The 13,980-nt window shown below is 38.3% G+C and overlaps 1 protein-coding gene across 8 annotated transcripts in view; it reads left to right on the plus strand.

Annotated features, from left to right (window-relative positions):
* Positions 1–13,980, plus strand: part of NCOA7 (nuclear receptor coactivator 7) — an 83,790-nt gene that overhangs the window by 14,748 nt on the left and 55,062 nt on the right. For all 8 annotated transcript variants that reach the window (XM_038131298.1, XM_038131295.1, XM_038131301.1 and 5 more), the window contains exon 2: positions 8,567–8,698. In XM_038131298.1, coding sequence (XP_037987226.1) covers positions 8,649–8,698 — 50 coding nt within the window. In that variant the 5' untranslated portion in view covers positions 8,567–8,648. The remainder of the gene's footprint in view (positions 1–8,566; positions 8,699–13,980) is intronic.

Raw genomic sequence — 13,980 nt, forward strand, 5'->3', positions numbered from 1 at the left:
CATAGAAGCAACTCTGGAGTGTGGCCAGGCTTGCACTGTGTGACACTGTGGATCCAGTGGCCTTTAGCAGCATTCTGAGTATGGGAAGAGGGGAATCTAAGGAGGACTTGATCATGGCCCTTAAAAACCTGGTAGAGATCCTGTAATTCATTGTGTCTGGGTGTGATGCAGTTACTTGTATGTATGTTTCTTGATCTTATCAAAACAGATGTGCAAGGCTTTCTTTGAAATACTAAACAGTTAATGGAAGTAGTTGTTATGAGTGAGGAACATGATAGTGCTGACCAACAAAACAGCAAGGTAGTGCTAAGGGGATTGTCTAAATTCTAGTTGATGTGTTGAATGTTGATCAGTTTTTTGTGTTTTAGAAAACTGCAAGTACTTGGTGTTTTAGTTGAATGCTGGAGAGCACATACATGAGAAGTCTTTTGTGTATATGCCTACATGCTCCAGGCAGAGGTAAGGGAACATCTGATGCCCATCTTACCCTCTCTGGGTATGGTAAACTTCATCTTTCTATGGTTCATATAATCACAGAGTCACTAAGGTTGGAAAAGACCTCTAAGATCATCAAATCCAATCTTTGACCAAATCCATATTGTAAAGTGCTATGTGTGCTCATTTTTTGAACGCTTACAGGAATGGTGACTCCACCACTTCCTTGGGGAGTACAATCCAGTCCTTAACCTATTCCAGTGAAGAAATACTTCCTAATATCTACTGTGAACCTCCCCTGGCACAGTTGAAATCCTTTCCTTGTGTGCTATTACTAGTTGCCTGGGAGAAGAGGCACCAGAGAATATGCCACCTCCCCACCTCTTTCTTTCCAGTAGTTGTAGAGGGCAGCACTGTGTATATCTGTACAATGTGAGTGTGAAAAGCTGAGGGGTCAGAGGGCTTGGACTTGATGTTTAATTGAATTGGGGTAAGTTGAAACAGGAGATACAGTAAGATGAAGGTACTAATTATTTTAAAACATCTACAGCAATGTTCTTGTTGACCTAAAAATGAAAATCTTCCCAGGTGGCCTGATTTCCAACAGCACTGCACTTTTACATTTGGAATAACGTAGCACTCAGCCTGTTAATAGTTTATACTGTGTTTTGTAACGAGTTTCTGTCTAGAAGCTGAGTTAAACAGTAAAATGCGTTGTTCTGTATGGAGAATGCATCTGGTGATGTTCAGCTGCCAATGAGGGAAGATTAAATCTTGATATTTTTGTCTCGTGAAAACATGGCTAGTGATGTGGAATTCCTGGTAGCGCGTTTGCTTCCTCTTACTCTGTGTGAAACATGGCAGCCTGAGTTAGTGGGTTAAAGCCTCTTCCCGAGTTAAACAGGAATAATTTGTCTGGAGAATTCTTTGGAGCTGAATCCAGTTTTGTTATTGTTCTGTTTCTGAATCAGAAATGTTTCTGCTACGTTATTTGTCATTTATTTTATTTGGACTTTGTTCATATGGACAGACTGTTGGAAATCTAATGGGGCACCAAGGCGATCTAAGCTTAGCATCTTCTTAGTAGGGAATTAGTAGGGAATGAAAATGCTTGAACTTTTAGTTTACTACACCACTGTAGGGGGGAGAATTACCTTGTAAACATTGTACCCAGTTCCTCAAGAGCTTTGTTTTCTTTGCCTGTGTTATTTCCAGATCCTATCTTCACTGTCCTTGAGAGCCCGCAGCATGCAAATAGCCACATTGAATCTCTTTGTTTCTCTCTATTTGGAGACACAGAAATTATGACTGTTCTGTGTTTAAATGAATGAGAAGTCTAGAAATTGCTTCTGGTTACACACTTATTTTTACATCTCTTATTTTTTGTGTTTTTATTTTTTGTGTATTTTAAGAGTGCACTCTTGTCACAAGAAGCGTGGCAGATGTAATACTTCAAAGATGAAAGGCATAAAGAAGGGCTGTTCACCTGGGCAAGGGTTGAGAGAACCTCAGGTGGAGTAGCTCTTCTGGGTTAGTTTAGTGTCCTCCAGTTATGTGTAATGGACTGGAACTTCTTTATAGAGCTTGTTAGTGTTTTAGAATTAACAGTACACTATACATCATAACTATAATGTAACTATATAATTGTATTAAAATAATTCCATATTTCAGATAGCTTTAGAGTAAACATTCTTTTGTCCATTGTATTGAGTGTACTAAGTTAGTGCTGTGTTTTAATTCCTTCTGCTAGGTACTTTTCTGAAAGCTTCCAATCTCACTTTTTCCTAGGTCATTCTGCCTGTAGAAAAGACTAAAATAAATTGTAGGTTACTCTCCTCTTTGCTGGCTGTGTATTTCTGTTATGTTTCATATTGAGATGCTGTAGAGTTTATACAGAAACTTTTATCTTTTTTATTACATGAAGTAAAATACAGTAGTAGAACCTAAAAGCAGTAGAACTCAGCCTGGTTACTCCAGTCAGTGAGTCTTTAATGAAATGCTGCAACATTTAGCATTTCTGATAAAGTGCAAGTGTGCTTTCACTTTCCTGGTTTTAGAAATGGGAGGTCTGTGGAAATGAATGCAAGAGTTATTAGTAATGTTTTGGTTTGTAAAGCTTAATAATAGGCATTTATATGACCAGTAGCAAATTAAAACATCTCCTCTTCCATGTTAAACAGTTTCTATTGCCTTATGTTTAAAGATGGTATGTGTTTTTATTTATTTGCATCTGCACAGTGCTCTAGTAACTGCTTTGGGCTCATCAGAGGCGCAACTAGCAACCCCCAAGGGTTCAATTTCAGCTCTAATACACTGAAACTCCTTTCCTTCTATCTGTGATTTGTTCTACAGTTTCTTACTCTTCCAACTTCAGTATTTTTAATATTGCTCTTGAAGTATGATATACCTTTTCTCTTTTTTCTTTTTGTCTCAGCAGTGGCTTATTGGTGTAACCCTTGTCATCTTTTGTGCTGCATCTTTTAGGGGTCAGAATTGGCACATGTACCCAGAAGACTTGTTATTCATTAGAAGACACTGTTGCAGAGTTGCAGACCTAAGCCAGATCATTGGTAATGCTTGGTCTGAATATGATCAGTTTTGAATGTTGGTATTACAGCAGGTGCTAGGAAGCATGCACTGCTGTGAACAGATGTTTGTGGTGTTTGTAATCTGAGGGGCAGAGATATAATAGAGAAGCAAAAATAAAAATCTACTGTTGTGTGGGACACTGTGCCAGAGAGCAGATGAGAACTACGTGGTGTGTCTGGGCAGCATCCTGTTCCCTCAGCACAGTGGGGTCTGCCTGTTGCATCCTTGCTGTGGCCACGTCTGCTTGGCTGTCTCACTGGGAGTCTTGTACCTTCATCTGCTCTGCCTTCTGAACTGGAAAATTTGTGTGTAGACTGCAGACCTTTCCTGCTTGTTGTTCCCAGTGGCATTGTTGCCACTGTCTTTTGCATTATGAGGGTCCTGCTAGGGTATGGAATACACTACCCTTGACTTGGTTTTCCTGAAGTCAGTTAATTGCTTTTTTTACATACTTGCTCCTTGCTGAAGGGGCTGAGTGAGCCTGGATTCTCAGAGGAGTTAGAGTTAGGCTTTTTATTTTCTTTTGTGGATCTGAGCTATGATTCTTATGTATATGCCCACAGAGCCAGATGAAATCAAGACTGTGCTATTGGTTTCCAAAGTTGGTTTAAATTTCACAGAAAATAATAACTACCTCCTTGTCAAAGTAATCTCTTCCTGTGTTCTCATTGTTAAGGCTGGATTAAAGCTACTGGGAGGGCACTTGGACACGTTGCTCTTCTGCTCTCATTTGAGCATGTGGAGGTAATTCTTACAGTTCAGCTCCCCATTTGCAAAGTAGGGAATTACATAATTTTCCTACCTCATGAAAGGTTGAGAGCTGTTGCCTCTACAGAATCATGAAAAATACGTCTAGAGAATTGCATGATCTTGATTGTTTCTTTTTCTCAGTATGTTTTTGCAGAACTTGCAGTGGGCACAGATGGCCAGAGAAAAGCTATCAAGTCCACTGAATGTTCTAAAAATAATCAGATGCTTCATTGGCTTCTGCATTGCTGTGCTGTTGGATGTACTGTTGTTCACGTGCACGGTTTTGGAAAGCAGTGCCCACAAGTAAAGGATTGCTTGTTAATGCTTCAGGGCCAGCAGACAGGATTGCTGGATGCTTACTCCTGCGCACAGCAAGCAGGACTTTTTCTTGTTTCATGAAAATGTGAACTATTTAGACTGCAAGTAGCAAGGTACATTATTCTTCATGCATGATAAGGGAAGGTAAAGGGAGAAAAAATAATTTTGAAAAATTGGTAAATTATCAGTCTTTAAAGGGTGCTCTATTCACACACTAAGTTGTTGTTACATTTCTCCTCATGGAGAAAAGCAGGGTATAATTTTTTTCAGGAATATTTTTGGGATTCACATTCTCTGAATATCAGAGAAAGAAAATACAATTTTTGTCACTTGTTGTGTTTGTGTTGTGTTAAAGTAGAATGGAATGTGGAGATTGTTTATTCAAAGTGAGGATGTTTTATTCTCTTGGCCTATCAGGGCCAAGAGTGTGTCTGTGTTGAGACTGTCTGCTGACAGTCACGGAGTAGACATAGATGAGGGGAGAGATGAGTGCAGTTTTGTGTAGTTGTGAGCAAGAGTGAGTGCATGACAAATTCAGTTTTAGATGTATAGAATAATATAGTGTAATAAAGTATTTCATTAGCCTTCTGATGACGGAGTCAGATGCATCATTTTCTCTCCCCTGGGAGGAGTCACCCGTGATTTACAATACTAAGTTATTTTTAATCTTCTGTTCCCTTTTTTATCCCTGCACTTAGAGCATCTTCTGCTGCTACTTTGAATGTACCAGTGCAGGAGGCTGCTGTCCTGCTGTGCCAGGTTGCAGGGAGGACAGCAGAACCTGGAAGCAGGTTCTGGAGGTCTTGAGAGTGTACTGTCAGAAGTGGTGTGGATATCCATGGTCAGGAGTTCAGTCTGTTTCTGTGATTATAACATTTAAAAAAATTTTTTTTGCCTTGTTGGAGCATTCCCATCCTAATTACAAATTTTCAGTAACCTCCCCAGAACTCCCTGGCAGCAACACTAGATTGACACAGCAAGTATCCAGAAATGAGTAAATATAAATCAAAATATCAGTAGGGCTAAATAAGGAAGAACAGTGTATGTTTGTATATTTTGTTCTTTCCTTTATATAATTATCAGGTGTTGACACTGGCTAAATTTGGAGAGTGGCAAATTTTGAACAGGCTCCTTACTGAAATGCATTGTTCGGTTTGCCTTGAAAATGCCTAATTAAAGAATTAGCACTGCTGTAAACATGTAATAGGAGCTTTTCACAGTCTAATTCTGTTTCAGTGTGTAGAAAAGGTTAAACTGAGCCTAAAATTTATATAAAATCAGCTTTGTCATCCTTTGAGTTTGAACTGAACTCATGATATATAAGTTGTCTGTTTCTCAGCATATTAATACCCCCAAATACATACATTTTTAATAGTCTGCTGATTCAGTATTCATCTGTACCAGAAAGGAGCTGCCAGGAAAGATTAATCATATAGCCTTAATAACATTTTAAGCAGGTGATAAAGAATACCTTGAATTTCTTTTTTTCTTGTAAAATATCAAAGGACAAATATGGGACAAGTGTGGAGTAGGTTTGCCTTTTTTGATGCAACTTTAAATTGTCAGTGACATCCTGAAAAGTAAATGTGACTTTTGTGCTATTACTGCTTAAAAAACTAAAATTGAAAAGGACCTCTCAGAAATACTAAATACTGGTTTTCTGTAGGAATTACTGCAGGCTGTGCTATGTTCCTCCTAGCTGTCGGGTTTTCTCTTTTTTTTTCCTTTTAGGCAACTAGTGCAAAATTCCCAACAACACAGGTAAACTCAGAAGTTAAGAAGTCAGCATTCATAATCAGTTTGCTATTTCTAGTACTATGTTTTCAAAGTATAATTTTCAGACTTTAATATGCCTTTCTAGAACAACACTGTTGCTTCTTCTAAGAAGGTAAACTAAGTAAGTTTTAGGTCAACAGAGTGGGATCTGACATTGAGCTATGCTATTACGAAAATTTACTTTCATTGGTGACTGGATGTTGTATTGCTGTATATTTTTATTAGCAAAAGAAAAAAAATTGCCTGAATGCCTTTGCTGTGTCTGTTCTGTGGATAACATTCCAATTTTCCAAGTGCCCATCTGTTATGAATACAATTATTTCATTTGAAATGAAACCATGTGAAAGAACTTGGAGTTGGATTTATTTGATATGAGAAGAACAGGCTCCATACCCATGTTGGCATTGCTGGCTTTGTTTAGCACTGATGGAAGCAAACAGCAAACCTCACACTTGGGGAGCAGTGCCTCGCTGGTTTGGTGCTGGCACCTCCTGCAGCATTTGGGGTTAGATCCAGGCTTAACCTCCTCTCTCCTTTTTTGTGCCCCTTTTTGCTGAAGCAGGGGGTGGCTGCTCTGGCACAGGGCCTGACAGGGCTGTGGGCAGGCAGGGATTTCTCCTCCTGGCTCCCTGGGCAGTAGTGTTCTCTTCATCTGCCAGCCTGGAGCTGGGCAGTCACTTCCCTGGCTGGGGATGTCAGATCACGGGAGAGGAAGAGAATGAATGGAAAGAGCATACCACTGACCCTTGCATGGGATTAGGCAGTGGGGACAGGTCTCTCTTGCCTCTGTTCATCCTAACTTAGCTTGTTTCAGTGGGGTGAGGGACTCTTCCCTCTTCTCATTCCCATAGGTCGTGCTGTCCTTGTGGTTATGTGTTTAACACTACATTGATGCTGTGGAGTTATTTGATAGTTCTTGGTGTCAGCTCTGGCCTGTCAGTGCCCTCATGGCACATCACAGTGTAGTGAAGGCAAAGCAGGTGAAGGGGGAAAAGTGGTTGCTCTTTCTTTGAATTCTTTTTGTAATTCACTGTAGAGATTGTAGTTGTACACTTTGAAAGACTTACTGTAACTCTAAAGGCAGTGCTAATGAAGCCACCACTTCTGATCCTCTGAAGATCTAAGAACCTTCCCCAACAGGGAAGATAGAGATACATCAGAATTCCCAGGATGTATGTGGTGTCCCCATGCAGACTGAACATCTGAGCAGGCCAGTTTGTTCTAATGCTGCTGTTATGCTTCTGTCATGTAGGTTTCGGTGTCCAGCTGTGTCCTGCATCATGTGTTACCTTGCAGAGGTAAAATAGTATTCTCTCCATAAAGCTAAAGATGTCAGATATTTGCCATTAAAGAGTACCCATTACTGTAAGATTACCTGATGTGTAAAAATGAGAGCAATTTGATTCTTTCTGATGCACTGGATTAATTCAAAGCTAATGAGTTAGAAAAAGTGCATTTTGAAGCAATGGGCTTCATATGTTGTGGGCTAATCATCCATCAATAAGGAGAGAAAATTGTGGCAAGTATTTCTAGCATGATTTGTTCTTGGGCTTTTCAAGTAGATTAGTCTGTCTTTGCTGCATCATCTCTTTTGTTGGCATCTGGCAATTTGTAGCTTGTGATCTTTTAATGCAGGGGAAAATAATGGAAACTGATTAGGTCCCAGAGGATTTTTTTCTTCTTTTGCTATGAATCATAATTTATGTGGCTTCCATTTCTTTGTTATACGGCCCGTTAGACTAAAATGTTTATTAGTAACTTCTGATTTGAGTTTATTCTGAAATACTGATAAAAAACTCTAAATTTAACTTACTTTGTGCATGTGCACAAGCCATCAGGGTAGGTTAAATGTATGTTGAGGAGAGGAAAATGATAAAACATCTTGGCAGGGATCTTGGATAGCAGTTTATGGGGCATATTGTTAATTACAGTAAGTATAAAGCAGTTTGGAAATTCTTAGCTTCTGTTTTTCAAGGGCCTTGGTACAGCATTTCACCAAGAGATTACGATTTTCATGTAAAAACCAATGCTACTGCTCTCTTTTTTTTATTTTTATTAAACTTCTCAGATAACCTAGATGACCTTCCCTAGTCCTACCTATTTCAAGGTGAATACACTTCATTGGGAGAGCCAGAGGTCTATCTTGTTTCTCTCTGTATGGTTGTTTGAGCTTGTATATTGGTTACAAATGCAAAGTCAAAACTTGTACAGAATGTAGATCACTCTTTTTTCTTTTACATTGTTTTTAACACTTTCAGATCTCTCACATTCTTACAGTATTTTTAGTAATTTAAAATTTGAATTCAAAGTAAGCATTGTGTATCTTACTGGTTATTCTGTTTGTACTATGTATTTCCAAAGCTTCTCTTGATCTGCCTGTCTAGGAAACACATGAGACCTGGAGGATTTTTTTTGTATAAACCTGAAAGTAGTTTAATGTTTCCAGAGCTTTAAAACTTGATGCTGCCCTTTGAGTTACCTGCTTTGCAAAATGTCTCTTCCAGTGCTGAGAAACTGGCCTGAGTGCATTTATTGGTTTGTCTCATTGTATACTAAATGGACACTTCACAGCAAACGCTGGTTAAAGTTTTACTTTGCTTTGTCACTGGGTCAATTGTATTTCCACAACCTGTTGGGTTTTGTAGGTGTTGTTGACATGTTGATTTATGAACTTCCTGTTTTTGACTGTTATATACAGGACACTCTGCCTGGCTATGAGGTACTGACGGGAAAAAGAGCATCACGCTTGGCTGCTCACCTTGCCCATTTCACTGTAAATAATGGAGACCAAGGAAGAGAAGAAGGAGCGGCGACAAGGCTATTTTGCTCGGTAAGCTTACAGGGCTTATTTCAATGTTGATTAAAATACAGAACTCCTTATTCTGCCTTTTTGACAAGGCTTTGTGATTTTTCAAGTATGTGCTGCAGTATGTATCCAGAAAGTGCTTTCCTTGCTATATCTCTGATGTTTAAGTGGAGATTTTTTTCTTTTGAGTAGTAGAGGATACTGGAATTATAATTCTAATTTATAATGTTAAACTATTCTTGGCTATTCAGTTGCAAATTGCACTGCATTTGAGCTTCCAGCATCAAGTTCCCAGACAGTGTTGATGAAACTAAGCGTATCTGAAACAAATGTGTGTCTAAACATGAGGTTTATTTGTTTTCAAGTGAAGCACAGATTTATTAGTATTATCTCATAGGGTAAGGCTACCTAAGAAAGAATAAGCTGGCTAAACCATATCATCTTTGTAAATAAAAGCAATGTTTTTTTCAATAATTTTTATCATTTGGAGTTAATGATTGGTGATTTTTAATAAATACATGACAGTGCTTTCCTAATAATGTGTCTTTGTTAATTTAGCAAGTTACTAATCATCTCTGAGCTCTGATGTACAAGAAGAACCAAAGCTCACTTCCTCTTGGGAGGGGATAGGAAATAGGTTTAAAAAACATCTTTGCCTCAAGGATGTTTTCTGTTCTGTTGATGAGGGGAATCGTATCCCGTCTCCACTCAGTACTAATTAACTGTAGCCTTAGTGCATTACAGACTAGATCTAGAGACATGCCTGTCACAACATTTAGAAGCAGTGTAGGGAAAAGTTGCTGCTGCTTTATTGCTATTCAGGTTCTATGTAATGGTGGCTAAAGACTGGAGGAAGTTTTGGTCATGTGTTAATGTCTGGTGACTTGCTTTCTATTTGGAGAAATGCAGTTATGTTGATGTTGGCAGAATGTTGCAGTTTGTTGTTTCCCCCTGAGAAGGGGAAATGGATAGTGGCACCTAAAACACAGGAGACAGTATGAAGGATAAAGAAGAAGTTGCTAAAGGGATTGTACTAAGGAACAAGAAATTTTGTATTAAAGAAGACTCAGGCTTTGAGACGGATGTCTGAGTAAGATGCTTTAGTGCTGAGAATGTTTTGTGTTCTTTCTGAGTGCTGTCTGCTAAACAAGTGGAGATCCTCAAGAGGCTTTCAGGAAAGTCCTTGACTATTATATTTAATCTGCTTTCCTCTGTCTTCTTGTGAGTGTTCTCTTTTAAAAATTCACAGGGCAGCATGTCTTGTATGGGCATAGGACATTGAGCAAGGTTCAAAAAGATGGGAAATCAATCCATAGTTTTAGCACTTAGCTGCTGTGTAACTTTAGGTCTCTTTCCCTCCCAGCTTGCATCTTTTTTCTTTATATAAGTTGCAGGCCTTGGTTCTTCCTGTACATGAGAGCTCAGAGATGATTAGAGACTTGCTAAATTAACAAAGACAAGTTATTAGGAAAGCAATGTCACTTATTTTTTAAAAATCACCAGTCATAAAATCCAAATGATAAAAATGATTGAAAAAACATTGCTTTTATTTACAAAGATGATATGGTTTAGCCAGCTTACTCTTTCTTAGCTAGCTAGAGGTGGTATTCTGTTGGAGTGGTTGTGCTTGCAATTCTTGGAAGGGAAGCTTGAGAACCCCAAAATATATATGCTGACAAACCAGCTCCTGAATTGCAAGATCAAGATGAACATGAAACTGCATCTCTGTCCCCCAAATTTAGCATTGTTTACACATTTATCCTTTAAAATATTTGAAATTGCTCTGTTGAAGCACCCACTCAGCCATCATATTTTTCTACTACAGATACAGTGCCTCCGTTTTCCCAGGTCTTCCCTCCTCCCTGTGGCAAGTGAAGCTGAAATAGAACTATCCCCATCCATTTTTGCTTCTTACCAAATGAAATTTTACCCACTGTGTTTTGTGGTAAAGGGCTTATTTTTTGCCTTGGTTGTCAGGAAACAAAAAAAGTGATTTTTTTCAAACAAAATAGAAATGTCTTCAAAACTTTTTAAAGAGGGATTTAGATTTCTTGTGCAGATAAAATGTTACAGCTCGTGGGAGTTTAACAGGCAAGAAGTGAAAGTGTAAGAGTAACGTGAGCATAAATTTCTCTTATGCAATAGGTCCTTATTTAACTGTTACTCCTACTTAAAGACTATTCTGTGTAGTTAAGTTTTCTTGCCTTATTTTCCCAATCATGTTTTTAGGCATTTCTGTTGCCTTCTGTGTCACTGGCTCCCAAATGGATCTGTATCTGTGCTGGTATTCAACAAGTCCAAAAATAGATGGCACAGTGTAATGGGTGTACAGTGGCACATTTATGTGTATTGACTCTACTGTGACATTTGGTGCTTTTTATTGTGATTATGTGCCCATGAACCCACATAAAACCTATTTCCCTCTGCCTGTGCATCTTCCCTCTCACAGAATGTGGAGCCTTGTTTTCCCTTGGCCATTGTGTAGGCTTGACTTCAGGGGTACTTCGCCTCATAAAATGAGTATCCATTAAATTTTAACTTAATTTAGAAAGAAACTACCAGAATGAGTGTTGAGTATCACATGGAAAGAATTGCCTTGGATATAAATTGGTAGTCTGGAAGGCTGAATGTACAGCTTGAAAGTGGAATTATTTTGCACGTGCTGTTGCGTGCTGCTGGATAGATTTTACATGTGCTATTATGTGATACTGGATATCTTTGGACAAGCAGTTAAAGGATATGAGAAATCATAAGGGAAGAGTTTGAATAGTTTTTTGAAAGAATTAGAAAAGGGCTCTTTCAGGTTCAAATTTTCTGTGTCTCAGCATTCACCACAGCAACTTACTTAGCATTTTCTCTGCTTTGTACAATCCTATGTCAAGTAGCTGTCTGCTGCTGTCTCTGGGAAAAGAAATAAGTGTGCTTTATTTGAAAAAATGCTTCTTTTCAACAAGTTGACCAAAATACTTACATTAATTTTATTAATTGCTATGTCTTCAACTTGTGGTGACTTAATCTGAACAATCTGTGTGGAGATGAACTGTAAAAACCATATTTATGTTGAATGATTTCTTAATAGTTTCCAGGAGAATTATGAATTTTAGTTTTCAGTTTGTTTTTGGTCACCACTGAGAGCTGGATTTCTGAAGCCAAAAATGAAGCACTTGTATTAGGGAAAATATTCTCACTGGGATTTGGGTGCCATTGTGTTTATTGAGTTTACATTGGTCTTGCTACCATCCTTCTGTTGAGAAAACCCCATGAATGTCTAGGACATGCTCCAAAGGCCATCCCAGTAGGCAGAGACTCCCTTTAGCTCCAGATTTTTAATACTTTTTCAGAACCTGAAGCCAGTTGTATAACTTGATGCTCCCCTCCTCTTCTTTTATGATGCCAATATCTAAGAGAAATAAAGGAATTCACAGCATGTTTTAAGTTGATTTAGGTTCTTGGCTTAGATACCTAAATTTACATCTATACAGATGAAGGTTTATACATTAAACCCATGATTTAAAGAAGATAAATATAAGTGTTTACTGCATTTGTTGTTTACTTGTTACCAGCTCCAATTTACAGCTTTTTCCCTTCTAATTATTTTTAATACTTAAAAATAAATAAAATTATATGACAAATGGTGTACAGCCCTTGAGTCCCCTAGCTGGTTATGACCTAACCGTAGCTTTGCTTTTAAGTATTCACAACACTTCCAACAGCAGGAATCACTGATACATAACTGCTGAGCTGTTAGCAGCTAGATTCTGGAAAGCTTAGCTGGGGAAGGCATTATGTGTAATTGTCATGTTATGGTTTTTCCCTGATCCTTGCTCTTGGCAGCTGTTGGAGGCAGGATGTTGGCTTGCACAGACCCTTGGTCTGACATGCTGTGGTCATGCCCTTGGTCAGTCTTTTGCATATTGCAGGCTGTCAGATTTGTAAGCATCTCATTTGGAGTTTTCCTGTCTTCTGTTTTCTTCTCATATTCAGTAATTGTGCACTTCATATTTTTAATTCCTGTGGCTATTAAGACACAGTAGGATGATGAAATAAAAACACAGTAAGCACAGAGGCACTGTGTGGAAAAAGGGCATCAGTGGTGGCCATGACAGAGGAAAACCTAGATAAGATATACATGCACAAAGTTACTTCTTGAGGGCATCTCATGTATATGAGACCTTTTCATAAGTTTTTCTGTTAGGTGTGGTTCTTGTTGGCCAGACTCATTGTATCTATGTAACAGACTTCAAGTGTTGGGTGCTCCTCAGCTCACTATTCCTCCTTGCAATTGTTCTAATTCTGCTGAGCCAATGTGTTGATGTTTATTCAGGTTTCCCGTAGCACCCTTTTTTTTTCTTTTTTTTGCTTTTAGGAGGAAAATTTTTCCGCACATTGTTTTTAAACCATCATGGAGGTTTATCTTGGGTGTGAAGAATAGTCAAGCCAAGATCCTGGATATGCTTAAATATTTTTTAAATGGCTCTAGGAAATAATACATCATTTCAGTTCATCTGTACAATGAAAATATCTTAACTCTGCTTCCAGATATATAAACATTACCTCATAATTGAGTTACTGAAACTGAGTAACAGTATTGCATTTTATTCATATTGTTTTAGGCAATAACACGTATGCCTGAGGCATTCTGTTTTGTAAGAAAAGGCTGAATATATCACTACTTCAGATTTATGGGGTGCTCTGTTACTTTGCGGGGGTGTGTGTGTGTACAGGATAGTTGTTTTGCTATGGTGGACAGCTGAAAAAAAACCCATGAGATATTTTCTGAAAGATATAGTGTTACTATTTACCTGCCAGGTACTTATGCTTGAGCGGTTTCAAAGTTTTTAGCAAACTTTCTGTCTTCTGTGCTGCCCTTTGCAATGTTGTAGTGTAAGATGTTGAAAAATGTCTAGAATTTCACTGACAGCATCCCTGGGACCTGTTGGGTAGAGCTTTGAGAGGTTGGTCAAGTCCTTCGTATGCTTGAGAGACACTTGCTATTCATTGCTTACAAACTTTTTAGTGTGTATGTATATATGTATATATATATATATATATATATATATATATATATATAAAGTTTTCTTTTTATCATAGGTGTAAATCTGGAGAATGAGAGTTGGGAGGGAAATTGAACCTGCTTTTTCTGAAGTGTTGCCTGGGAAAAGTTGAACAGCTGTTTATCTTGGGAACTGTTTCCTCATCACATTGGAGTTGCTTTCTGGATTCCGAGGTTTCTGTGTTAGCAGTCTTGTAATTCTGTGGCGCAAGATAGAATTCAGCAAAAGGGCATGAATCACCATTTTCTGTTT

The sequence above is a fragment of the Motacilla alba genome, chromosome 3, assembly GCF_015832195.1.
Source record: "Motacilla alba alba isolate MOTALB_02 chromosome 3, Motacilla_alba_V1.0_pri, whole genome shotgun sequence".
NCBI classification, from domain to species: domain Eukaryota; kingdom Metazoa; phylum Chordata; class Aves; order Passeriformes; family Motacillidae; genus Motacilla; species Motacilla alba.